Here is a 27311-nt window from a genome sequence, read left to right on the forward strand (position 1 = left end):
AGACCGGCCTGGCCCCAGGCAGAGCCCGCAGGCGGCGGCGCCGAGGCCCGGGGCTGAGGGCGGCTCTACCGCGCCCCCTGGCGGCCGAAGGACGCCAAGCGCCAGCCAGACCCGTCCACCCAAACCAAGGGGTGGACCCGGAGCTGGGCTCCTTACCGATGGGGCCACTGTGTCCTCACTCCAGTTGGACCTGACTTTCGCCCTGGGAGGTGGTTGGAGAACAGCCTCTCTCGTGCCAGGACGCTGAAGCAGCGACAGCAGAAGGCTGGGGGAGGATCAGGGGACCCTCTACATAGAATGGCTCTTTTCTAGGCCTCAGACTCAATATGATTTTCTGGGTGGAGACAGATGTAAGATTTTGCTGGACTTTAGTTCAGTGGAGACTGCATTTTTACACCGCGACTACCCCCCAAAACACTTTTTTTCTTCTTCTTTCTTTTCTTAATGATGTCCAGCTGGCCTAGAACTCCTGGGATCAAATGATCGTCCTGTCTCGGGAGGATCCTGAGGCTGGGGGCCGTGGGGCCTGCCTGTATCTCAGTTGGTCAGGAGGCTGAGGCAGGAGGATTGTGAGTCCAAAGCCAGCCTCAGCAACTCAGTAAGGCCCTAAGTAACTCAGCAAGAATCCTGTCTCTAAAAAAGATATTAAAAGGGCTGGGGATGTGGCTCAGTGGTCAAGTGCCCCGAGTTCAGTCCCCAGATCCCTAGGAGCTGGAACTACAGCTGGCTGTTTGTTTCATTTCTCTGTGTGTGGTCCTGGGGGTCCCAGTACTGAGCCCAGGTCCTCCTGCATGCCAGGGGAACACTGCCACTAACCTATGTCCCCAGTCCTTATACAAATTGTCTGCCACTGAACTACACCCAGCCCTTGGGGTTCTCGGGGTTCTTTTCTTTTCCCCCCTCCCTTCCCTGCTTCTTCCTAGAGATTGAGTTTAGGGCCTCACACATACTCGGCAGGCACTCTTGGGTTCTTTTCTTTCTTTCTTTTTTTAAAAAAATATTTTTAGTTATAGGTGGACACAATGTCTTTATTTTACTTCATGTGGTGCTGAGGATAGAACCCAGAGCCTCACATATGCTAGGCGAGTGCTCTACCTCTGAGCCACAACCCCAGCCTCTTGGGTTCTTTTCTTAATGGTAGTACGGCTGAGGGCAAGGTGGGTGCTGGGCGTGGCTAGGACTGCTAAGCACATTCTCTAAAAATGCCTCCTTTTCAATAGTTTTTAAAGTGATCCAATGTTAAGACTTGAAATAAAAGACATCTTTTCAACAAATGGTGCTGGAACAGCTGTATATCCAGCTTATACCAAATTAACTAGAGCGAGCTGAGTGGCGCATGCCTAGAATCCCAGAAGCTTGGGAGGTGGAGGCAGGAGGATTGAGAGTTCAAAGCCAGCCTCAGCAATTTAATGCTAAGCAACTAACTCAGTGAGACCCTGTCTCTAAATAACAATACAAAAATAGGGCTGGGGATGAGGCTCAGTTGTCAAGTGCCCCTGAATTCAATCCGCAGTGTGTGTGTGTGTGGGGGGGGAGCGAATGCCTATTGCTATGGAGAATGCCTATCTATAATCTCATCAACTTGGGAGGCTGAAGCAAGAGGATCACAAATTCCAGGCCAGGCTCAGCAATTTAGAAGAACTTGTCTCAAAAAAGTTAGCTGGACAAGGTGGCACATTCCTGTAATCCCAATGACTCAGGAAGCTGAGGCAGGAAGATAGAAAGTTGCAGGTTAGCCTTTGCAATTTAGTGAGTCCCTGAACAATTTAATGAGAACCTGTCTCAAAAATTAAAAAAATAAAATGAGGGGAGCTGGGGATGTGGCTCATGTGGTAGCCTGCTCACCTGGCATGTGTGAGGCACTGGATTCGATCTTCAGCACCACATAAAAATAAAATAAAGGTCTATTGGCAACTAAAACAATACTAAAAAAAAATGAAAACTACGGGGGATGTGGCTCAGCAGTTAAGCACCTCTGGGTTCAGCTCCCAGTACCAAAAAACAAAACTGTTACATATGATCTAACAATTTCACTCCTGGTAAGTTGCCTGAAATGATTGATTGATTTTTTGTGGTGCTGGGGATGCAGATGGACACAGTACCTTTATTTAATTTATTCATTTTTATGTAGAGCTGAGGATCAAACACAGTGCCTCACACATGCTAGGCAAGTGCTCTACCACTGAGCTACACACCCAACTCAACCCAAGAGAATTGAAAACATGTTCACACAAAAAGTTGTAAATGAATATACATTGTAGCACTATTCAAAGCAGGCCCAAAGTGAAATCAACTGGAATCAATTAATGGATAAATAGGATGTGGTATATCCAAAAAATGAGATATTATTCAGCTATAAAAAGTAACAGAATATTGATACCTGCTATGACATGGATGAATTCTCAAAACATTATTCTAAGTGAAAGAAGCCAGTCACAAAGTGCCACACCTTATATGACTCCATCCATGAACTACCTGGAAGAAGCGTAGTGTTTGCCAGGAGCTGGACTAGGGGGATGGGGAGTCACTGTTAACTAGCACAGGCTTCCTTTTCCAGGCGATGAAAATGTCCTAGAGTTAGATTGTGATAATTGATGCATGAATTAATGAATATAACCTGAATTGCACCTTTTTTTGGTGGGGAGGAGAGGGACCAGGACCAGGGACTGAATCCAGGGGCGCCTAACCACCGAGCCACATCCCCAGCCCTTCTTAGTTTTTTTTATTTTGATACAGGGTCTCGCTAAGTTGCTGAGGCTGGCCTGGAACTTGAGATCCTCCTGCCTCAGCCTCCATGTGGCACTGCCGCCTGTCTCCTCACAGCCTGTGATGTGACAGTGTGGCAGTGCCTGTTGTCCCTGACTGGCAGAGAGGTACTGGGCTGCAGGAGCAGCCATGGTCACTTTCCTGGCCTCTGCCTTGGCTTTGCTCCGATTCTCCTGGTCTGAGAGAGCTGGGGCTCCTCCTGGCTCATGGCTGCCCCGGGAGCAGCCAGCCTCAGGCTGACAGGCAGAGCAGCCCGGGACGGGCAGGGCCTTCCAGGTCCAGGGCACTTACCTTCCTCAGGACCTGGGGAGCCCATCTTCCAAAAATGTGTCGAGGCCCAGTTGACCTTGTTCTCCAGGTTTTCTCCTCCTTCAGTTCCTTGCTGAGCTCCTAGCCCTGGACTTCAACACTAACATTCTAAAAAAGATCTCTGCAGATCTTCTTAAGAGATACCTCTCCTTTTCATTAACACTTCAGCCCTCAAAGGTCCTCTGGGCAGAAATTCCTGTGAGTCTTCAGTAAAGCCCCCAGGGGTGGGCTGTAGGGCTCATCCATTTGCTCCTTCGCACCTGGGACACCTGCCCAAGGCGGGTCACAGTCCACCACAGTGAGCCACACGGAGATTCATGGAATTTGCAGTGTAATGAAGGAACTGTAAATAAAAAGTAGGCACTTGCCCGGCGCAGTGGCACACGCCTGTAATCCCAGCGGCTCAGGAGACTGAGACAGGAGGATGAAGAGTTCAAAGCCAGCCTCAGCAATGGCGAGGCACTAAGAAACTCAGTGCAACCCTGTCTCTAAATAAAATACAAAATAGGGCTGGGGATATGGCTCAGTGGTCAAGTGCTCCTAAATTCTAATCCCCAGTACTCCCAAAACAAAAAAATAAATAAATGAAAGAAAAATAGGCATGTAACATTTCAGGTGATGTTAATTGCTTTGGAAAAAAATAATAAAGCAGGGTAGGAGGATAGTGTTGGCTGGGGGAGGCCCAGTGCATTCTGGGGAGATGAGGTTTCTCAGAGCAGCAAACCCCAGCACCCTAATAGTCTGGGAACACATGAACTCATAGGCACACCCCGACTGGGCAATATGGTCAGGCCACCCCCCAGCATGGTGGCCTGAGCCACAACCACACCCAGCCCAAGGTTTCCCCCTTGCCCTCTTCCCCTCCTCCTCCTCCTTCCTTTTCTCCTCCTTCTCCTCTCTCTCTCTCTCTCTCTCTCTCTCTCTCTCTCTCTCTCTCTCTCTCTATCAGGGATTGAAGATTGAACCCAGGGGCACTTTTACTCTGAGTCAGATCCCCAGCCCTTTTTATTTTTAATTTTGAGACAGGTTCTTGCTAAGTTGATGAGACTAGCCTCAACTTTGTGATCCCCCTGCCTCAGCCCCCCAAGTCACTGGGATTACAGGCATGCTCCACCACACCCAGCCCAGGGTTTTCTTCTTCTTCTTTTTTTTTTTTAAAGAGAGAGTGAGAGAGGAGGGAGAGAGAAAGAGAGAGAGAATTTTTAATATTTATTTATTTTTTTAGTTCTCGGCGGACACAACATCTTTGTTGGTATGTGGTGCTGAGGATCGAACCCAGGCCGCACGCATGCCAGGCGAGCGCGCTACCGCTTGAGCCACATCCCCAGCCCCCAGGGTTTTCTTCTTTCAAGGTCAAGATGACATTTCATACCTACTAGGATGGTCACAATTAAAAAAAAAAAAAGGAGGGATTGGGGTTGTGGCTCAGAGGTAGAGCGCTTGCCTAGCACGCGTGAGGCACTGGGTTCAATCCTCAGCACCACATAAATATAAAATATTGTGTCCACCTATAACTAAAAAATAAATATTAAAAAAAGAAAAAAACAATATATAATGACAGTGTGAAAAGAACCAGAATTCTTGTGCATTGCTGGTGGGAATGTCAGATGGTGCAGTTGTTGTGGGGTTTGGTGTAGCTCAGTGGCAGAGTATGTGCTGAGCATGTGCAAAACCCTGGGGTCCAGCACAACAAAATAGTTACTTTTAGGATTATCATTTGACTCAGTAATTCTACTAAAGATATACGCCCCAAGAACTGAAGGCAGGACTCAGGGGGGTCCTGCACACCAATATGCACAGCAGTATTATTCACAAGAGTCAAAAGGTGGAAACAACCCAAATGGCCCCAAATGGATGAATGAATTAACAGACGTGTTCTGTTTATCCACATCTGTCCATTCCACGGAATATCATGCTGCTTTAAAAAGCAATGAAAGTCTGACACATACAACAAGAGGAATGATCCTGGAAAATGTTCCGCTAAGTGAAATGAGGCGGATGGAAGACCAATATTGTATGACTCCTCTTGTATAAAATATCTAGAATAAAGTCTGAGAGACAGAACATACAGACAAGTTGATCGGCTGTTGAGGGACAGGAGAACCGGTGTTCTTCTGCCTAACAGGTACCCTGTTTTGGTTCGGGATAATGAACTAGATAATAATAATGGTTATACAACTGAGTTGTACACCTAAAATGGTTAAGAGGGAAGGTTTTGTTGTCTAGAGTTTACCACTATTAAGAGAAGACAGCAGGCTCTGCACAGCGAGCCCTTAGCAGGGACCTGGAGAGTGAGACTCTGGTGAAACTGCAACCCTCAGGTCCAAGCACACCCTTCTTGACAGTGTGCAGCCCAGGCAGCTGTCTGGCGGCCAAATGAGGGAGCCCGAAGGTGACAATCATCAGCGCCAGTCTCAGAAGTGGTGGCTGTGTGCGGGTGGCATTGGAGGGTTTTTAATTGCTTCTGAATTAATATGCTTACTTCTCACCCCTGGGGCGCTTGGGTTTAATTACTGTCTTAGGTCACATATGCAAATGAATCTGCCATCATTCCTGGTCCCTGTGGACAGCAGCCCTGATTACCAAGCCCTCCCACTTCGCAGTAAGACTGGCAGGAAGCAGCTGAAATGCCAGCGGCCAGGCAGGCCTCTGGCTGAGCTGACAGGAGCTGATGAAGCAGGCGCTGCCCCACGTTCTGGGTCTGGAGAAGCTGCAGAGTTCAAGGTGGTGTCAGGAGAGTCCTTGCTACCTTAAGGCCCAGGGCAGTGGTTGTCAAGGGCGGAGAAGCCCCAGAGGCCTTGAAGAACCCTTGGGGACAGAGGACTTTAACAGAAAAGGAAAGAGCTGGGTAGCTCTCTATCTGCCCGAGAGCCAAAGGGCCAGGCGTTTCAGGCTCAGATGCTTGGAGGGCCAGACAGGAAGGTCAAGGGGGCAGTGTGCAGGGAGGTCCGTGGCTGTGGAATAGAGGGGCCAGCGCTGCCTGCTGACAGTGTGGGCCCAGTGTATTCATTTTCCAGTTCTGCAGAACCCAGAGATTGACATTTTCACAGGAAATTGTTGCTTTAGATTTTGGCCCCAAAGTAGAATTAAAACAATAAAGCAAAACTGTAAGGTTCCTGGGGTCAGGGATGGGGTAGGATTTACTGGGAAGGGGTTCAAGGAACTTCTGGGGGTGTTGGAAGCGTTCTGACACGATTGCAGTGATGGTTACAAGTCTCGCATTTGTTAGAACACATCAGCTGTACACTTGAAGGTCACCTGGTACTGGATGCGGCTGTACTTCTACACGGTTGGTTGAATGGTGCAGGGAAGAGCTGTGCGTGGCCCTCCAGCCTGGGCTTGCTGGAATGACTCCCACAGAAGGGTGGTGAGAAGGACCATCTGCCATCGATGGGGCAGTGACCCGAGGACACACCATCAACATCCACAAGTGCATCCGTGGAACAAGTCCCTTGGGCACTTGAAGAGATCCAAAAATTTTCCATGAAGGAGACAGGACTTCAAATGTGCACAATGATACCAGGTTCACAAAACCACTGGGCCAAAGGAATAAGGAAAGTCCCACTCTGCATCCGCATGCAGTCGTCAAAGAGCACGACCGGATGAAGACTCCCCAAGTCACGCTCTATATATATATATTTTTTTTTTTAGTTCTCGGCAGACACAACATCTTTGTTGGTATGTGGTGCTGAGGATCGAACCCGGGCCGCACGCATGCCAGGCGAGCGCGCTACCGCTTGAGCCACATCCCCAGCCCACGCTCTATATATTGACCACTTATGTACCTCCTGTTACCACTTTAAAAAGTTTAGAAACTGGGCAAGGAGTGTAGCTCAGTGTCCGAGAGCTTGTTTAGCATGTGTGAAAAGCTGGCCTCCATCCTAGCCCACCATCATCATGGGTGAAAACTACCTGCTGGTTATCAAAGTTATAAAGCGCTCACAGGAACTCAGGGAGAAGTGCTGGGACCCACAGGGGCAAGTAATTTTAACAAGACCCCTGGAACTTGACATAGCCTGAGCACTTTCCTTCCTTTTGCTGTGGTTCTATACCTTCCATAGCTGGGCACATCTGCACCTCATTGTTAGGCTCAATGGCTTTGTTCTGAATGGCAGCCTAAGTGGATGAAGTAATTCGTAGTACTCAACATATATAATAATATGTGGGTGCTATTAGTAGTTCCATTATAAATATTTTTTAGATGTTGATGGACCTTTAATTCATTCATTTATATGCAGTGCTCGGAATTGAAGCCAGTGCCTCACACATGCTAGGCAAGCACTCCACCACTGAGCCACCACCCAGCCCAGCAGTACCATTTTGTAGATGGGGAAGCTGAAGTGCAGTTGTTGAGTAGGAGAGCCAGGACCTGGGGCCACGCAAGCCTAGCTGCATCCGCATGCTCTGCCACCAGGCTGTTCTGCTGCCATGTGGCCACTGTGGGTGCAGCAGGTTTGGGGGTCCCCACAGTCTGTAGGAGAGCTGAGCTGGCTGCAAGCACAGGGCTGGTGGAATCCACTGCCAGGACGCAGGCTCCTGGAGGGGCCCTCCCTCAGCCGCCATCTTCCTGTCTCAGCTGCATTCTAGGAAAACGACCAGGGCTTGGTTTTGTAGTGCTGCCTGGCCTCACCCACCCAGGGTCGTCTGGCTCTGCTGCACCCTGGAGCCAGCTGGGGGACTTTTAATTGGTCTGGGGAGAGGCCTGAGCAACAGAAGCTTTCCAGGGGGTTTCTAATGTGGCCAAACTTGAGAACCACCGCTTTTAATTTATTTTTGTTCTAATGTCAGAGGATCAGAATTCAGAGGTCGGAAAACAACCACAGATGAGAAATATATGCAATGTGGACAAGTATTTGTAATACAAAGTAAAAAAAAAAAAAAAAAAGAAAAAGAAAACAAAGCAAGCAGAGAATACTAAGAAGTGCCAATGAGACCGTTTACTTTGAAAACACTTCCTGTGTGCCACTGCGGTCTGGAGACACACTAAATCCAGGCCAGCTCTCAGAAAACCTGGTATTCATATTGCCTGTGCTCCTTCAGACAGGTCCCTGGGAAGAGGCCCACTGGCCTGAAGTCCTGGCCAGCTACATCTGCCCATCAGTGTCAGGAATGTGCTTTCCTGGTTCTGGGTCAGGAAGTTCACTCAGTCAGCTTTCCTAACTCCGTGTCTTGGTGCGCCCAGGCCAGTGTGCTAAGCTACCAGTCCAACCTGCAACCGAAATGCCCCTAGCCCTGACTTAGCAGCCTTCTTCTGGGGTTGAGCGGGTTGGGAAGGTGCTATCTCTACTTGCCCCTGACCTCAAGAGCAATCAGTGCCTTTATCTAGTAGTCAGAAAATGTGATATTAAACCAAATTTAAAACACCAATGGTTGTCAACTTGAGCATGATCCCAGTACCAAACTAAGTATTACTGTGACATTGTCCACAGCCGCAAGCACTCAACCACTGAGCAACACCATCAGACCTTTTAATTTTCTCAGATAGGGTCTCAGTAAATTGCCAAGGCTGGCTTTGAACTTGAAATCTTCTTGCCTCAGCCTCCCAAGTAGCTGGGATGACAGATTGTACACCACTATACCTGGATCAATAACCTTTCTTTAAAATATTTTTAGTTGCCAATGTTATTTTATAATTTTATATAATGTTGAAAAATCAATCCCAGGGCCTCACACATGCTAGGTAAGTGCTCAACCACTGAGCTACAATCCCAGCCTTAGATCAATGACTTTTTATTTTTAAAAGGAAGTGGGGGGGAAGAGAGGGGAAATGAATCTTTTTTGTAGATGGACACATCACAATGCCTTTATTTTTATGTGGTGCTGAGAATTGAACCCGGGTCCCACCAGTGCTAAGTGAGTGCTCTACCGCTGAGCCACAATCCCAGCCCAGTGACATTTTAAATAAGGAATCATCCCACTAGGAGGGGCTGATGTTTCCCATCTATGAAAGGACAGCTTCCCCTGTGCCTTGGGGCTCCATCCCTGCAGACTGGCTACCTGAGGGCCTCCCACTTACTCCACCAGTCACCCTCTCAGCCCCCAGCACAAAATCCAGTTCTTTATGTGTTGCTCCTCATCGTGGTGGTTCCTTGGGTTAAATCCTGACTGAAGGAGCCATGAACACAAGACATCCACAAGGGGACCTCCTGGGCCTGGGGATGTGGCTCAAGCGGTAGCATGTTCGCCTAGCATGCATGAGGCACTGGGTTCGATTCTCAGCACCACGTAAAAATAAAAAAATTATATTAAAATACAATTCAAGTTACTTTCTTTGACCAATTTATCTCAAGGGAAGAAAAATGTTAATAAGATCTCTTCAAGGGGCAGGTAGCAACCACAGTATTCCACCTTTCATTTAAATAAATATATTCTTCATGTACCATGTTCAACATCATCCTACAACTGTGCCTTCTGCAACATGAAGATGGGGTGGGCATTAGCTGCATGTAGATAAGAGCACTTAGAAGGGACTTTGAGGTTCCAGGACCTCCTAGATCTTCCCCTTGCCCTCCCAAGAGCTGTTTTTGAATCATTCCACCTGCTCCCCCGACCCCAAACAGAGCCGGTAGCCCTGACCACTGGGAAGGGAGTTCCTCTGGCTTGCACAACCACTTGGCTGTGGCCTGGACATCCTTCAGATCTCCTCTAATAGCTCTGCTCCTGTGCTGCCTCCCCAGTGGGAGAAGTCTGAACTCTGGGAACCACCATGCCTTGGCACACTCGCTGTTCATGGACCTTTATTTTCCTTAAGGTGCATACGCCCTCCATAGACCCCTCCGGCTCCCTTTCTGACACAAAAGCCTCCAGCTTTTCCAGGCTTATACCCCACTGCTCCAAGGGCCCTAGGAATTCTAGACACAAAGGACAGAATGAGCACTGAGGGACAGTTCCTCCATGTCACTCTCACACATTCACACACACACAGAGGCAGTGTTCTTATGGGTCACCGAGGCTCTTTATTTTGCATAGGAAACCACTGGGGACCTTGCCTGTAGCCACACTGGAGGAGCACAGAGTTCTGGACACTTGGTGGGAAGCAAGCTGAGAACGATGATTCAGGCCAGTCACATGATTACACTGTGAGGGTTTCCAACAGGGCTCTGGGTGGTCACCTTGGCTTCTGCAGGAACACTAAGGAAGCAGTGGTGGGAGAGGGGAGCTAACCACCAAAGGCCCCACAAGCACTGGTGGGGGCTTGAGCTGTCCACGCTAAGTCAGGAGGAGAATCTAACTGAGGATCTAATCTCCAGACGGTGCCGAGGGCTCAGGCTCGCCTGCCCCAGCTTACTTAGCCAGGGGGTTTCGGAATTTCCTGCCGGCAAACTTCGCCTTGTCACCCAGCTCCTCTTCGATTCTTGGAAGGTACAAAAGATAAACGGAGAGGGAGTGAGGAGGGCTGGTCTCAACCCAGGAGGCTTATTTCACAAGTGCAGCAGGGACACAGTTCCACTCCTCCCACAAAGTGAGGACCCCTTCTGGCCTATCCAACTCATTCCTGAACCCGGCTGTTCCCCGCAGGCCAGGAGGATCTGCTCCCCTCCCCCTCCCCCTCCCCCCTGAAGGGCAGAGAACAGACGCCAGTATGAGCACTTCCTAAACTTCTTCTTTTTTTTTTAAATGAGAGAATCACCCAGTTTCCTCAATAAACATCTTAGGAAAAAAGGAGGGAGAAATTATTAGAAGACACAAGGCACTATTTGGGTCCTGGTGCCCATAATGAACGGGGGCCATATAATAGGGAGAGTGGCTTTTCTTAACACATTGAAACCTTTCAGGGTAAAGTTTTGAAGAAAGAATAATGTGGGAGAAGTTTTAAAATAGATGCTCCTTTTTCCTCAAAAGTACAGAAAAAGGGACAAGTGTTCCTGTGTCCTGGGACTCCCCAAGACACAAGGAGACAGCAAAGGGGGCCAGGGCCCCCAGCAGCACACAACAGTACACCCACCCACCTGGCCCTGGTTTCCTATCCTCAAGACCAAGTAAGGTGGAACAGTTATGACTGTCAAAGGGAACCAGTTCTGCCTCCCACCAGAAAAGGGCAGCACAGATAAAACAGGCTTTTGCTTTTGGCCTGGCATCGTCAGGCACCTGAGAGTCTGTGCTGGCCCTGTGCCAACTCCAGGCCTGACTTCCTGTGATATGTGCCCAGTGCACACACCCCCAGACCAGAAGCAGAGGGCACCACGCTTAGCACAGACCCTGGCTCCAGCCCTCGCAGGGAAGCCTCTTTACCTGAGGAGCTGGTTGTACTTGGCCAAGCGCTCAGATCTGCAAGGTGCACCAGTCTTGATCTGCAGGGAGAAAGCAAAGGCTGTGCTTCCTTGTGGGACACCCTGGGGCAAGGGGAGGGCACCACAGTGGAGAACAATTTTTAAGGAGGACCCTAAGAACAAGGAGGGGCAAAGCATCCAGGCAGGGCATTTGTGACCCTGTTCTGTCCAGGCTTGTTAGCCACAGCAGCTGTACAGAAGACAGTATCAACAAGAGGCAGAACCATCAGCTCCCACCCACCTTTGGGTCTTCACAGGGAACTGACCTCAGAGGAAATTAGGACAAACCTTCTGCCCAAGGAGCCCTCACCTGCCCAGTGCAGAGTCCCACCACCAGGTCGGCAATGAAGGTGTCCTCAGTTTCCCCAGAGCGATGAGACACCATGACGCCCCAGCCGTTGGACTGGGCCAGCTTACACCTGAAGTGTGACAAAACCGAGACAGCATGAGCTCTCTGCCCGCCCTCACCAGAGTCCAGCAACAGGGGGTGAAGCCACTGCAGCCCCAGGTCACTCAAACCCTGGCATTAGCCTCCTGGTTGGGGAACAGTCTCCTCTTGCAGAGCTCTTCCCAGTGCTCACTCCTGAGCCACACTCTCCAAGGGACAATCACATGATTACAGGAAGTCACCAAGACTCAGGCCCAAGCAACCTTTGCTCAACACCCCAGACCCCCATGTGCCACCACCTACTCTGGTATTCAGCCGTGAACCCTACTACACTTTCAGGGTACCCTAGCCATCCCACAGTGCTCCCCTGCGAGGCACTCACGCCTGGAGGGACTCGGTCACTGAGCCAATCTGGTTGACTTTGAGCAGAAGGCAGTTGCAGGACTTCTCGCTCACAGCCTTGGCAATGCGCTTGGGGTTGGTCACTGTGAGATCATCGCCCACCACCTGGATGCCTGCACTCTCCGTGAACTTCTGCCATGCTTTCCAGTCGTCCTGGTCGAAGGGGTCTTCGATAGACACCACTAGGGAAGGAGACGCACTGTCAGAGTGAGCTGGCCTCTGGGCCGCACAGCTGGAGCCCTGCTCCTCGGCTCACAGCACCGGCTGCAGGCCTTTCACAGGACAGACAGTGCCTGAGAGAGGAAAACACTGCCTACGAAAGCTGCAGCAGCACAAAGGTGGCTAGCCTGGGCCCATAGGGTCTTTCTCTTAAAGGGGAATATTTACCTGCCTAGATGGTAGGTTTATGTAGTATCACTGAGAATAAGCACACAGGTAGAGCACCCATCCAGTATGCCTGAGGCCCTGGGCTCAACCCCCAGTACCACAACAGTATCTTTAAAAAGCATGAAGGCCTGAGTTTGGGTCTGGGCTCAATCCAAAGTTCCCAAGTACAATAATTAACTAAGGGAGTTAGACTTCTGGGACTGAACTCCTGCCCCACCAGTTGCTGTGCACTCTTGGGCAAGTTATAACAGTCGGTGCCTTCAGTTTCTTCTCCTGCAAAACGGCAGTGGCGACAGCATCTAAGGTGCACACCTCTTCACACGATGTCCCTGCTGGTACTAAAAGGACCATGTCCCAGAGTCCTCCCCCACAGTAGGAACCACTGTTATGTGTGCTATGTTCATTACCCAGAAACCCCCGCTTGGGAAGGTGTGTAGCATTCCGCAGAGTACTCACCTGGGTAGTTCTTGACAAAGGACTTGTACAGATCAGCCAGCTGGTCAGGTGTGATGTACCTGCTGGGGTCATCAGGAGACTTGAAATCCAGGTCATACTTCCCAGATCTGTAGAACTCGGAGGCGGCCACATCCATGCCGATGACGACCTTGTCAGTGTAGCCAGCCTTCGCGATGGCGGTCTTCAGCAGCTCCAGGGCTGGGGAGAGGAGCGGCAGTGTGGTAACAGAGACAGTGGCCAGGAGCTTGCCCCAACTACCAGCTCTGAGGACACCAGTTATTTCCTTTTGTCCCCAAAGCATCACCTAAGAAAATAGCCCTTTCTCATGGACAAATGCTCCCAAATTCAGCACCTATGACAGTTGAGATGTCCAGGATACAGTTACAGTGAGACTAGCAGAGATCAGCTGTACCAGGGACAGGCTTTAAATAGAGCCGAGGCTGGGATCCAAGAGGGAGTCCTGGGCAGCAAAGGACATCTCCAGGCTGTTCCACTGAGATCAGGACTAAGGGTTGCCTCATAGCCCCAAGGCTCCTGCTCAAAGACCCCCTCCAAGCTCTTAGGTTAAACCATTCAAAAGGAAGGAAGCAGGCTAGGGGTGGCTCAGTAGTAGAGCTCTTGCCCAGCATACACAAGGCCTGGCTTTGATCCCCAACACCACCACCAAAAGAACGAAAAAAGGGCAATGTTCAAAAAGACACACACTAAACACCAGGGAGAATCTGCCCTGTACAGATCTCCCGCAGGTAAAGCAAGGCAGGACCAGGGTCTCCTCTTAAGCTTCCTGTGGCAGTGCATGCCTGCAATCCCAGCTACATGGGAGTCTGTGGCAGGAGGATGGCAAGTCTGGGGCTAGCCCAGGCAGCTCACATCAGCCACAGCGTCCTAATTGGGTTCCACCACCAGTGAATTTGCCCTGTGCACTGATGGGAAGGAAGGTACTCCTTTGCCTTCTGGTCTCTGGAAACTTCCTTCCCAAATCTGTCCACAGGGTCTTGCTCCTGCGCCCCAATGGCAGGTCCTCCAGCATCTTTACCTTCTTTATTCTCCAGAATGTTAGGAGCAAACCCGCCTTCGTCGCCCACATTGGTGGCGTCTTTCCCATATTTTTCCTTGATGACGTTCTTCAGGTTGTGGTAGACCTCTGCTCCAATGCGCATGGCCTCCTTGAAGCACCCAGCGCCCACAGGGAGGATCATGAACTCCTGCATGGCCAGCTTGTTACCAGCGTGAGAACCACCGTTGATCACATTGAACGCCTGCAGAGAGGCACCCACAAACCCTCCAGTTACCATCTGGGTCACAGAGGAGGCAGGCTCCAGGGATGGCTGTGGAATGCTCAGGAGGACCCGAGAACGGCGACAGTTCCCATCAGGAGGAGCCGCTACATGAGTGCACTCTCACCCTGACAAGGAAAGCACTGCTAGTCCCAATGAAAGGCCTGGGCCCAGGGAGACGGGAGGTCACTAATCATGCACTTAGCAAAGGACAGAGGGCTGCTCTTTGAGGCTGAGACCTTCAGGGCCCCCTTATATCCACTGTGCTGGGAATCACATTTAGGAAATCAAGGCACAGGGGCTCTTGTATCCCCAGGAAGAACTCCCACCCCCCCATTTAGAAAGTTCCAACGAACCACTCACCGGAACTGGCAGAATGACTTCTGAGTTGCCAGCCAAGTCGGCAATGTGGCGGTATAAGGGCACCCCCTTCTCTACAGCACCAGCCTTGCAGACAGCAAGGGACACACCCAGGATAGCATTCGCACCAAACTTAGCTGGAACGGAATTAGTTAAATTAGGTGAGGCAAAGAAACAGAAGAGTCAGCCTGTAACCAAGTTCCTGGTTCTGGATTGCACAGCCTCTTCCTGAGCTTTTAAAAAGGTCTCCAGGAGATCCCAATCATCCCCAGCAGACTTGCTAACTCAGGCCACTCACATTTATTTTCTGTTCCATCCATCTCAATCATCAGTTTGTCAATCTTCTCCTGCTCCACAACATTCAGTTTCTGCAGGGGAGAGAGGAGGGTGAGGGCCAACCACAGAATCTTTGCTCTCTGCCATGAAATCCATCAAACTTTGGAATGGTGCAGAGTCAAAATCAATTCTGTGCTCTATGTCGATTCTATAGGCAAAGGGCTGGGGGTGGAGCTATGGTAGTATGTACTCAGTGTGTAGGGGCCATGGGTCTTCTCCTCAACACCAATTCTCTGATGGGATTGTGATTTTTGTGGGTTGTCTAAAACCACTGAACATAAGCGTGAGACAAGCACCTCACCATTGAGCTACCACCCCACTCCCAAAATGAACGCCTTGAAAGCAACAGTTTCGGGACTGGGGTTGTAGTTCAGCAGCAGAGTACTTGCATAGCATGTTGTGAGGCACTGGGTTAGATTCCCAGCACCATATAAAAAATAAAGGTGACCATCTACAACTACTTCAGCAATTTAGGGAAGTCCTAAGAAACTTAGTGAGACCCTGTCTCAAAATGCAAAGGGCTGGGGATATGCTTCAGTGATTAAGCACCCCTGGTACCAAAATAATAAATTCAGCTTAGCACTGTTTCATAAACTTTATAATCTGGGCTGGGGATGTGGCTCAAGTGGTAGCGCACTCGCCTGGCATGTGCGGGGCGCTGGGTTCGATCCTCAGCATCACATAAAAATAAAATAAAGATGTTGTGTCCACCAAAAACTGAAAAATATTTTTTAAAAAAACAACAACTTGGGCTGGGGATGTGGCTCAAGCGGTAGCGCGCTCGCCTAGCATGCGTGCGGCCCGGGTTCGATCCTCAGCACCACATACAAACGAAGATGTTGTGTCCGCCGAGAACTAAGAAAAAATAAATGTTAAAATTCTCTCTCTGTCCCCCTCTTTCTCTTTAAAAAAAAAAAAAAAAAACACAACAACTTTATAATCCAACCATAATGATGCATGGTTTTATATGTAATGTCCCTTACATAAGAAGAAAATCACCCACAACTCCATCATGCTCCATTGAGGACCTGTTGTCTTTTGCTGCTTTGATAGGGCAAGCAGTTACTCCAGGCCAATCCTAATAAACAATTCAGCTAAAAGTTTTCCTGGAGGGGCCCTGCCTTAGCCTTGCCATTTGAGGGCACAGAAGGGCAGAACAAGGAGCATGAGGAGGTGCTCAGGAGACCAGAACAGAGGGTGATGTAGGCTGAGTGGTAATGAGGAAATTTCATCTAGGGACTCACAGGTAGGACTAATTAGACAGTGCCACAAAGGCCAGAATAAGCTAGTCGGAGACCCTGAAGGCAAAGAACACCCTCTTCCCATCGGCACACAGGGCAGATGCGGAAGGACCCGATGCCAGGAGAAGCAGGAGACTGCTGTGGCTGGTCTGGACAGTGTGAGCAGACCCTTCCCATCTGGGGAACACAGCAGAGAGAATGAAGGGCCACAGGGAAGCTGAGGTTGGTTGTCAGGTCCCCAGCCCTATTTTACCTACAGCACTTCTTTTGTTTCACCCACTGAATTTATATTTTTATTTAGGTACTGGGGATTTACCACTGAGCCACAGCCCTAGCACTTTGATTTTTGAGCCAGAGTCTACACACATGGGCCTCAGGTTCAATCACTAACACTACAAAAACAAACACAAACAAACAAACAACAAATCTGGACCTAATTTCTATCAATACAGTTGCAGGGAAGGGGCAGGGCGGGGCGGGGGGGCGGGGGGAATCAAGGGCTCTGGAGTGCTCTTCATTCCTCTGGTCCAGTTCCGGATGCTAATAGAAGTGGATACTAGACAGGGAGTAGGTAAGACTGTTCATGCACAAAACACTCCCAAGCACAATGGGAATCCAACTGGCTTCCACAGCTCTCAGAATAAGCTCTGTGAACAGAAGAGGCTCTGGGCCTGGAACTTGCCCGATTGGTACTGATGTGCATTAGTTACTAGGAGAAGGTCCTACCTTGCTAACCAGGGCAGGTGCAATAGTTTTATTGATGTGCTCAACAGCCTTTGAGACACCTAGAAGGAATAATCAAATCAAATTACATTAATAAATACAGGCTTGAGCAGCACTGCTGGAAAAGCAGTGGTTATGCAGACCCAGAAGTCCACCAAGACCCTCCATGGAGCTCTTGAAAATCTCACCCCAATTCCCCTAGAATCAACTTTCCAGCCCAGTCTGAGTGCTCTTACCTAGGACCCCAAGGGGTTAGAGCCGCACATAGAGCAACCAGCTCAGAATATTCTGAGGTTAGTCTGCAAGACCATGCACTGGAAACACCAGCCGCACACTAGACGATGCCCCACCGTTACCTGAGTGCACAAGGCTGGCGCCAGGAACTCATTAACATACTTAACGGGTCTGGAGACGCCTGCCCAGTAGAGGTGGACAGAGAAGGAAAGAGAGACTCAGAAGAGAAGAGGCTGTAAAGGACAGGATGGGAGAGAGCAGAGACAGGAGGGCCAGGAGTGTCAGGGTCTGGGTGTGTCTTCTGATGCTGACCTACTGAACAGGGTAGCATGCCTATGTGGAGACAGCTCTCACCAAGTGGGAGGGGACACACGACCTTCCCTTCTGCTGTGTTCCTCAGCCAACTTCACGACTGCCCTTCCCTGTGGTCCTTTTGGACATTCCCCAGTTGCTATTCCCCTGAAATCTTAATATTCCAGATGTGCTATACCACCTGTTTATGGTTATGTTATAAATATCTGCCCAACCCAAAAGAACCAATTCTCAGTTCCTGAGGCCCGTTATCACCCTGTTGAGAAGACATAGTCTAGCCCTCTGTGCTTTGTTGTGACATGGGTACCAGGCTTCCATCTTCAGAAAGGTCAAAGGTGCATAAAAAACTAACTTCGCCAGAGCAGTGCTTGTGTGAATCAAGTCCACAGGAAACCAATTGCAATGACTCATCAGAAGGCTCCTGTCAATGGCAGGCCTGGATCAGAAGGCCCAGACGCAATGGGAGGAGGGGAGACATTCCCTTGGTAGAGGCTGCAGGCCTTCTTTTCTTGTCTGGGATCTGTGGCCTGACTAGGAAGGAGTATTCCAGACCAGACAGAAGAGCAATAGATAGATAGAAGCACTAAAACTCCTGGCCCAAATTCCGAGGCTTGGGAACCCCAAAACTAATAAGCCAGCTCTGCTGGCTCTCCCATATGCTGGCACAGGGCTCATCCTGACTTAGAGGGGGATATACTACTCATTACCCCTCAAAACAGGGAGAAGGGGTGGGTTTGGGAAAGGACAGGAGGCTAGCTCAGACTCACTGCAGAGGTAGGTGTGGGCTCCAAGCCTTACCCTTCCCCATGTAGCGAGTTTTGTCATTGTCCCGGAGCTCTAGGGCCTCATAGATACCAGTTGAGGCCCCACTGGGCACAGCAGCTCTAAAGAGACCTGGAGGAAAGGAAAAAATATATATTGCAATTAAGAAACAGAGCAAGAGCACAAGCCCAGTTCCCTCCTACTCACGGGCAGCATCTGTCACTGGGGAACACTACACTGTTACTTCCTTCTACCATCTGGGCAGCCCTACCGCAAACCACAGGAGCTCCTCAGCCCTGAATGTGCACATAGGCAAATGCAGACTCAGGAGGTCAAGGGCCTGCATCTCTAACAAGCCTACAGCTGGTGTGTGGGCCACTGGAAGCTCTGCCCAACAAAACAGAACTGGAGCCAAGAAGGGAATTGAAGATGTTGTATGGCTCATTTGTTTCAGTTTGGACAGGGATAAATGCTATTTTGGGGTCCTCTGCCCAACAGGAAACTGGAAATTAGGATGGACCGGGGAAAAGAAGGAACAAAGACAATAAAAGGTACTAGTTCAGAAACACCAGGTAACACTGAATCACAATTTTACAACTATAGAAACCAGCCCCCAGGCTCTTCCTGGAGAGGAACAGGGATGGCTGCCTCTGGACTTTCTCAAGTTGTAAGGAATCCCCCATCCGAGGGCTGCAAGGGGCTGGTGAGGTGTGGGGGACACGCAGGCAAATGGGTGATGAGGGAAAAACAAACAAACACCACCAGAGTTTAAACCTGGCCATCTGCAATGACTGACTGATCAGCAGGACACAGCCAGGTTATAACCCACCTGCCACTGATCAGAGAAGAAGAAAGCAAGAGTGAGCGGAGTCCATGTGAGAAGGACACAGTGAGGTGGGCTCACCGACTGAAACAAAGCACCACTTTGGTGGTGAATGCTGATAGTGGGTTGTTGGTGGGGGGTGTCCTGAGTGTTTGGGTGGGGGCAGCGTTTACAGTTTGCTATGAATTTAAAGAAGCTCCAAATATGTCAGAAAAAAAAAAAAAAAAAGGTGGGTGGGAACTCCTAAATCTATCATCTTGGGGCTGGGGATGTGTCTCAAGTGGTAGCGCGCTCGCCTGGCATGCGTGCGGCCTGGGTTCGATCCTCAGCACCACATACAAACTAAAGATGTTGTGTCCACCAAGAACTGAAAAATATTTTTAAAAAATTCTCTAAAAAAAACAAAAGAACTATCATCTCGTGTTTTTTAAAAGATGCCCTCTCCCAACAGTCTTCCAGGGCTTGGTGTCTTTTTAAAGTCAACTAATTTCCAAGTGGAAAGTTCCACCTGCTGAATGAGCCAGGTATCTCAAGAAAGACCATTCACAGAACCCTGGGTCTTCCCCACAGAGCACATGCCTAAAAGAAACCAGACTGCCCACCACAGGCTCTTGGGGAATGAAGTGAGACTCCAGAATCCTCTGTGTTGGGGGGCGCTGGGGGAAGGCAGGAAGGGAAGGACTGGGTTCCAGTTCCAGGCTTGTGACTCAGACAGTGACTCAGCTCTGACTGGCAGGCCCTGGTGAGCTCTGCATTGCCTGAGGCTCTTCCAACCGCACCCATCACCACTACATCCATGTCATGTATAAAGCAGCCAGGACACTGGTAGAGGTGACATAGGGCTACAGAAGCACTGAATTTTATTCCTGAAGTAAAGTTTTTAGGAGTCCCCATGTCAATGTTTTCTTTACATGGGAAAACTTCCCAGGGGGACTTACAGCCAGGTGACAATAAGAGCCTCTGAATTGTCCCTGACCCTGGGCTCAAGAACAATGGACAGACACAAAGAAGAGTGCTCCAATTCCACCACACCCCTCCCCTTTAGCCTCTCAAGGAGAGATCACCAAATCACACTCTATCTGCTTATTTGGTCACAGTGAGCTGTGCAGCCAAAAGAAAGTGATGGGACACCTTTTAGGGACAAGGTCTCAAGGCACCACTGACCTTGGATCCAGTAAGAATTTGCTTTAATATTAAGAAGCACTGAATGCGGTGAGGAAGCTAAGGCAGAAGGATTGCAGTTTTAGGCCAGCCTGGGCAACTTAGTGAGACCCTGTCTCAAAATGAAAAATTTAAAAGACCAGGACTTCTTGCCTTACTATCCCCTGATGCTTCAGGAATGTGTCTAGCACATGCACGTGCAGACCAGTGAGAAAAGCTGCAGCGTTAACTGGCTCATCATTGCCATCATAAGGCAGATTTTAAATGAAGCACGGTAGAAGTAAGGAAAGAAAGGTGGCACATACCTTTTGAGGTGCAGAGGTCCACTTCAACAGTGGGATTCCCACGAGAGTCAAAGATCTCCCTGGCATGGATCTTCAGAATAGACATGGTGAATCTCTGTGGGGAAACACAATCCATATTTTCCATAAAACACAATACAACATTTGCGCATTCATTTAAAGGTTCTGAGAGCTTCTGGACCAGAAGGGTCTGCACTAGACAAAACACTGGATGTATGAATGCTGCTTAGTGGGGACAATCCTGCTGGAAAGCAGTGGGAACTGTTCCTCAAAAATAAGTCAGAGGTCTATGGGTGCAGCTCAGTGGTGGAGCACTTGGAGAATGAAAAGTTTAGGGCATGGTTTATTAAATTAAAATTGAAGTAACAGTAGCAATTTGAATTAGTAGAAATTTGAGAATTAGAAATATTGAGTGTGGAGGCCAGGAAAAACTGCTCTTGTCACTTTCTGGGACTTTCAGATTTCACAGTATTGGGTCTTTAGCAAAATAGGAGATTTCAGTGATGACATTTTATTATCTCTTTCAAAGAGAATTTATCTCCTCTCAAAAACTTAACTGTGAATGTTTTGATTTGTAAAAAGAGGAAAGGTTCTGTGAACACCAAGGGATGAAGCGTTTTTGAAAACATCTTTTAAAATAATAAAAAAAGATATTGATCCAATTACAACTAAAAAATAAATATATATTTTTAAAATGGTAGCAACAAAGAGTACATAGAAAGTCCTAAAAGAACGCCTTTTCTTACTTTTTTCCTTTGGGGCTCACCAAAAAAAGAAACTAATCCAACAACCTGTAAAACTGAAGTGGACAAGAGGAACCAGAGTAGTGTTTAGGAGCCATTATCTAGCTGGACTCCCCACCGACATCTCTGAAAGGTTATGAGGAGAGAGTGGCATTTTTTCTTTTAAACTTTTAGGAACCCACTTTTGTGGTTTTGTTGTGGGTGCAACAATGGGTTTCTGTTCACTAGACAAGTTAAAGTATCTAGTTTTTAATCCATATTCCAAAAAGGCACTTATTTAGATATTCTTTAAATTTCTAGTTAACTTTGAGTTTGGCAAATTATGAATCTGCATAACAATTCAGCATCCACATTTTCACTGTAGATTTTGGGTGCACGTTTAAGCACATCTTTATTTCAGTACCTCATCATTTGGATTCATTTTATCGATGTAAGATGAAATAATTTCATGATGTGAAAGGAAAAGGCGACATATCTTTTTTTGTTTTTTAAGTTGTTGATAGAAAAGTCTTCGCAGCTTTTTAGCTGCTGGGATTTAACTCCCAGCCAGGGGGCAGCACAAGTGGACCCCGACGGAAGAAGACCACGTGGAGGCCACAGCGAGCAGGAAGCTTTCTTAAAAGCATCCTTTCTAAGTCTGAGCAGGGCCCGAGGGTGGCGGGCCAGGAAGCTCTTGCCCAACGTGGGCGAGGTCCGCTGAAGGACTTCCCAATTATCCAACGTCTCTGCTACAGTTTCCTCAAGCATCTAAGAAATACCGCCCGCCGTTGTAGCGGAGCACGACGGGGTGGCCACCAAGACTCTGGGCTGCAGACCGAGAGGCGCGGAGGGCGCGGGGCCGCCGCGGGGGGAGGGGAGGAAGGGCACGTCCCGGGCCTTTCTTCGGGCCCTGCCCCTCCCGCCACCTTGGTTAGAGCCCGCTGGAAGCGCACCCGGCCAGGTCTCTCCCTCCCCCGAACCTTGCACTCGGATACTGATGGAGAAGCGCCCTGCAGCTCCCCGCCTCGCGTGGGTCGCGTGCGCCGCCGACTTTCCGGGCCCAGTTACCCCGCCCCGCGATCACTCGCTCACCCGCACCCTCCCCGACGCAGAGAAGCCCGCGTCCCACAGGTGCGCCCGCCGCCGCACCCCGGCCTCCCGCCTCGCCCGGGAGCCTGCACGTGCCCACCGCCCCGCGAGCCCAGCCCGCCGCCTCTGACGACGCCCGCCCCCGAAGCTGGAAACCCCACGCCGCCTACACTGCAGCTCCTCCCAAGGGCCCCTACCTGGCCGCTGGATCACGTCTCCAAGGAAAGAAGCGGAGGGTGCTGCAGACACCGAGAAGAGCGTTAAGCCGGAGAGGTACCTGCGCCCGGAGTCCCCGACCTGCTCTCTGCGCCGCCGCCCCGACTTCCTACGCAGCCCCAGAGGCCCCGCCCCTTCCCGCCTCCGGGGGACGCCCCCTCACCGTCGCCTCGCCATTGGCTAGGCGCGCCGTCACTCTGGTCCTCGCCTCCCGGGAAGGGGTGGGACTGCGGCTGTCGCCGCGGCCAGAAAACTGGGGGGGGGCGACGACCCGGGACGTGGGGCTGGAGGGCATGGTAGGCCCTGGGTCCCTAGCGTCTGTGGCGGGGTTCGGGTGAGCCCCCTGCGTTGGGACCCCTGAGCTGAGCGGGGACCGGCGCAGCCGGGGCCCCGGGGAGGGGCGTGGCGGCCCTGGCCGGCATTAGGACTTGGGGCTCCGGCACGTACTCCGAGTCCTGCACGCACTCGGCGTCGCTCTGGCACTACACGTCCGGCCCACGACCTTGGTGACGACCTTCTTGGCCCGGCCCTTCTGCTGCCTCAGTGTGGCCACGAGGTTTTGGAGAAGCCCGCGGGGTCCAGACGTTGAGCGGCTGCGCCCGCGCTCCACTCTCGCGAGGGGCCCGCGGGCCACGTGCGCCTGCGCGCCTCGCTGCGGGGCCTGGCTGCCGCTAGCCACCCGCCAAGGTGACCCCGTCTCTTTGTCCTTGCTCCCCGGCTCAGACGCGAGTCTCAAGCCAAGGTAGCCAAAGGCAGATTCACTTTCCCTTGATGTTACTCAATTTTATTTACATATATGTATATTTTAGTTGTTGAACCTTTATTTTATTCATTTATTTATGTGCGGTGCTGAGAATGGAATCCAGAGCCTCACGCATGCTGGGCAAGCATTTTACCACTGAGCCACAACCCCAGCCCGCAACTCAGTAAGACTTTTTTGTTGTTGCTGGGGCTTGAACCCAGGGCCTCGGGCATGTAGGCACAAACCTTATCTCTCAGCTAGCCCTCAGCCCTTTCTAATGATTTTTCTTTTCTTTGGTGCCTGGAATTGAACTCAGGGGCACTCGACCAACTGATCTACATCCCCAATCCTATTTTGTATTTTATTCGGAGACAGGGTCTCACTGAGTTTCTTAGCATCTATCCATTGCGGAGGCTGGCTTTGAACTCACCAGGCCTCTGAGATTATAGGAGTGCCCCGCTAATGTTGCATTTTAAAAGGAAATTTCATCCTCCCCACCCCACCCCCAGGCATTAGATCAGATTTACTTGTGAACATACATATAATGACTTGGGACTGAATTTTGCATAGGCCCGAAGGTTCAAGACAAGTAATATTCCATGGTGGTTTGGCAAATGAAAACCAGGAAGTATTGGGTGGGGTCATTTTTATCTTTCCAATCAAGAAAGAACTGATAGAGCTAATTGGCACACACCTGTGATTCCAGCAATTTGGGAAGTGGAAGTAGGAGGATCCCAAATTTGAGACCACCCTGGGTGACTTAGCAGAGACTCAACATTTCAAAAAAAGGGCTGGAAATAGTAACTCAGTGGTAGAGTGCCCCTCAGTTCAATTCCCAGTAACTAGTATACACGTAACCCTGATAATCATTAAAAATCAGCTCTGTGGGGGCTGGGGTTGTGGCTCAGTAGTAGAAGGCTTGCCTTACATAAGTGAGGTACTAGGTTTGATCCTTAGCACCACATAAAAACAAATAAAGGTATTGTGTTCATTTACAACTAAAAAAATTTCTTTTTAAATCAGCTCTGCTATTCACACACTCCACTCCAAGGATCATTTTCTTTCTATCTATCTATCTATCTATTTATTTATTTTTTGTGGTGCTGGGGATTGAACCCAGGGCTTTGTGCATGCAAGAGAAGCATTCTACCAACTGAGCTATATTCCCAGCCCAAGGATAATTTTTTTTTAATATTTATTTTTTAGGTGTAGATGGACACAACACAATGCCTTTATTTTTATGTGGTGCTGAGGATTGAACCAGAACTCGGGTCCCAGTAGAGTGCTAGGCAAGCACTCTACCGCTGAGCCACAGTCCCAGCCCCCAAGGATCATTTTCTATTATGATCATTTTTGTGTTTTCTCAGGGTTCCTCCTGGTCTAAATCTGAGAGCTAAAGCAATGTCATGCATCTCCCTATTTTCATATTGCCTTCCATAAAGGGGCTCAAATAAATTTATTGTACCTTCTGGTCAGCTGCAAAAGCTGCATTTCCTCTTCAACCTTTAGCATTTTGGTCCCTGGAGCTCCTGGTCAGTGTTTCCATAGCATTGTAAAAGTGAAGGGCTATGAAGTCCATGGCATTTGTCCTGATTAAGAAGCAACAGGAAACTAAAATGTTTCATTAAAGAATGTTACGAATTTTGCAAACAGTTTTTGATTTCACCAGCAATACACTGAAGTTTTTGGCTTCATAAAACCAACCCCATGACTCAGCAACTAAATCAAGTTCTAAGCCTTAGGAAATCAGATCTTCTTTTCAGAGCAATTTTAAGGTGTGGCCCTGAAAATGCTCCAAACAATCTTTTTTTTAAATTTTACATTAAAATGGTTAGATAAAGATAGACCAACAGGGCTCTTGTAACTGATGTCTGGCCAGAACTGGTGAATCTAGGAAGAAATTAAATGCAGAACATGATCTCAGACAGCTGCTGTTTCAACATTCTTGGAGGCCTCCACGCAGCATTCTGAGCCAGCACTTTGACCTCAAGTTGCACCTCAAATGTTAATGATTAGTAGAGATGTTCTCAAACCGTTTCCAAAATCCACAGGCTGCCAAATGCCCTCCCCATCTCCACAGCTCCTGGGACTTCCATTACAGGCTGTGGGTTCATATTTGCCTACAGTCAGCACCAGGCTATTTACCTTGTTACAGGCATTTAGTTGTTACTTTTCACTTTCCTGAAATTATTGAGCAATTTTTTTACTTTTCAAAGGCATTCATATAGCTGGTGTGCAAGGAGGGGGAATGAATGTGCAAGGCTATTGGAATGCCATTGTGTGTGTGTGTGTGTGTGTGTGTGTGTGTGTCTGTGGCTGGGGATTGAATCCAGGGTTTTACACAAGCTGGGCAAGCACTCTACCACTGAGCTACATGCCCAGTTTTGGAATACCACATCTTGAAGTTCTGCAATATATTTGCAATTGGATCCCAAGATTGAAGGAGTGTGTATCTGCAGCAGTCTATGACTCACTGGGATTACTGATTCCAGTATCCGTAGTATGTATGTGAAAACCCATGGACAGCTGAGAAATACCTCTTGATGAAAGAGGGTCTCTAGCCAGACAGCAAAATCAGGGCAGGATGAGGGGCCCGCAGAGAGCTAAGATACTATATGAATGCAGAAGGCCCCCAGGGGAGGATCTTGAAGGATGATCAGTCCTCATCAGAGATCAAGAGGGGTCCAGGTATATAGCTCAGTGGTAAAGTATATGCTCAATTTATAAAAGGTTCTGGGTTCAATTCCCCAGCAACAAAAGAAATCAAAGAGGTTTTTGTTCATCCCTAAGTATTTCATATACACCAGAGATGGCATAAAGTGAATATAAATTTGTGTACACTCAGGCTGGAATGTGGCTCAGTTGGAGAACACCATCTAGCATGCTTGAGGCCCTGGTTTGTATCCCCAGCACTGCTAAATAAATATGTCATGTTCTTACCTCCAGCTCAGAAATGGAACACTAACAATGCTATTAAGGTTCCTTGTGGGGCTGGGGATGTGGCTCAAGCGGTATCGCTCTTGCCTAGCATGTGTGCGACCCGGGTTTGATCCTCAGCACCACATACAAACTAAGATGTTGTGTCCGCCAAATACTAAAAAATAAATATTAAAATTCTCTCTCTCCCTCTCTCTCACTCTTTCTTAAAAAAAAAAAAAAAAAAAAAAAAAAGATTCCTTGTGTGTTCTCTGGCTCCAGAAGTAACTTTATGGTTTGTTTTTGTTTTGTTTTTTATTTTGAGACAGGGTCTTCTAAGTTGCTGAGGATGTATTTGGACTTGCTTCCTGCCAGAACCTCCCAAGGTGCTGGGGTTACAGGTGCACGCCACCATGTCCTATGCTTTTCTTTTTTTCTTTTTGTTTAATATTTTTTAGTTTTCAAAGGACCTTTATTGGGGCTGGGGATGTGGCTCAAGCAGTAGCTCGCTTGCCTGGCGTGGGTGCGACCCGGGTTGGATCCTCAGCACCACGTACAAACAAAGATGTTGTGTCTGCCGAAAACTAAAATGTAAATAAAATATTTTTAAAAAGGACCTTTATTTTATTTATTTATACGCGGTGCTGAGAATTGAACCCAGCGCCTCACACATGCTAGGCAAGCATCCTACTACTGAACCACAACCCCAGCCCCCTATGTTTTTCTTAAAAAAAAAAAAAAGGTTTTTAATAGTTTTTTTGAACTTTATATAAATGACATCCTATTGTTGGTAAATTTTTGTTACAATTTTATTTTTGGAGGTACTAGGGATTGAACCCAGAAGTGCTTTACCACTGAGCTATATATACCCAGGCCCCCCTTGTTTTTGGTACCAGGGATTGACCTTAGGGGCACATCCCTGGCCCTTTTTAAATTTTTTGAGGCTGCTCTTGAGCCTGACTCTGCTGGTGTGCACCACCACATCTGGCTTTGCTCCAGGTGTTTTGCACAGCTTGATGTCTGTGAGCTCTGTCTTTGAGGCTCCTTTCCTCTCCAGCTCTGTCGTATTCCACTGGTGAGCAGCACACATTCTGATGGCCATGCATTTCTGTTTGCT

At 49.0% G+C, this 27311-nt stretch overlaps 1 protein-coding gene and 1 long non-coding RNA gene across 4 annotated transcripts; one reads left to right on the forward strand and one right to left on the reverse strand.

Annotated features, from left to right (window-relative positions):
* Nucleotides 1-10008: 10008 nt before the first annotated feature.
* Nucleotides 10009-23127, reverse strand: Eno1 (enolase 1). 3 transcript variants are annotated; one of them, XM_040287888.2, is made up of 13 exons: nt 22984-23127; nt 22518-22559; nt 20513-20606; nt 18260-18355; nt 16919-16977; nt 14914-14983; nt 14619-14752; nt 14015-14237; nt 12979-13176; nt 12116-12317; nt 11656-11764; nt 11308-11366; nt 10009-10429 (listed from the first exon to the last, which is right to left on the reverse strand). In XM_040287888.2, the coding sequence occupies exons 3-13, from the start codon at nt 20595-20597 to the stop codon at nt 10360-10362; spliced, it is 1305 nt and encodes a 434-aa protein (XP_040143822.1). In that variant the 5' UTR covers nt 20598-20606; nt 22518-22559; nt 22984-23127; the 3' UTR covers nt 10009-10359. The 3 variants fall into 3 exon arrangements, with proteins under 3 accessions (XP_040143822.1, XP_040143823.1, XP_005334801.1); XM_040287889.2 differs by lacking the exon at nt 22518-22559 and having other exon boundaries at nt 22984-23126; XM_005334744.5 differs by lacking the exon at nt 22984-23127 and having other exon boundaries at nt 22518-22676.
* Nucleotides 23128-23176: 49 nt separating this feature from the next.
* LOC144367850 (uncharacterized) lies at nt 23177-26810 on the forward strand. The gene is made up of 2 exons (XR_013427381.1): nt 23177-23462; nt 26524-26810. It is a non-coding gene; the product is annotated as an uncharacterized LOC144367850 (long non-coding RNA).
* Nucleotides 26811-27311: the final 501 nt, after the last annotated feature.

This window comes from Ictidomys tridecemlineatus, chromosome 11 (genome assembly GCF_052094955.1).
Source record: "Ictidomys tridecemlineatus isolate mIctTri1 chromosome 11, mIctTri1.hap1, whole genome shotgun sequence".
Taxonomy (NCBI): domain Eukaryota; kingdom Metazoa; phylum Chordata; class Mammalia; order Rodentia; family Sciuridae; genus Ictidomys; species Ictidomys tridecemlineatus.

Excerpts from the sequence above, each read along its gene's own strand:
- Eno1 (XM_040287888.2), bottom strand. The coding sequence starts at position 20,597 with ATGTCTATTCTGAAGATCCATGCCAGGGAGATCTTTGACTCTCGTGGG. Across the intron at positions 14,984-16,918 it reads CACCTGCCCTGGTTAGCAAG|AAACTGAATGTTGTGGAGCA; the intron begins GTAGGACCTTCT and ends TCTCCCCTGCAG. Across the intron at positions 13,177-14,014 it reads CATTCTGGAGAATAAAGAAG|CCCTGGAGCTGCTGAAGACC; the intron begins GTAAAGATGCTG and ends TCCTCTCCCCAG.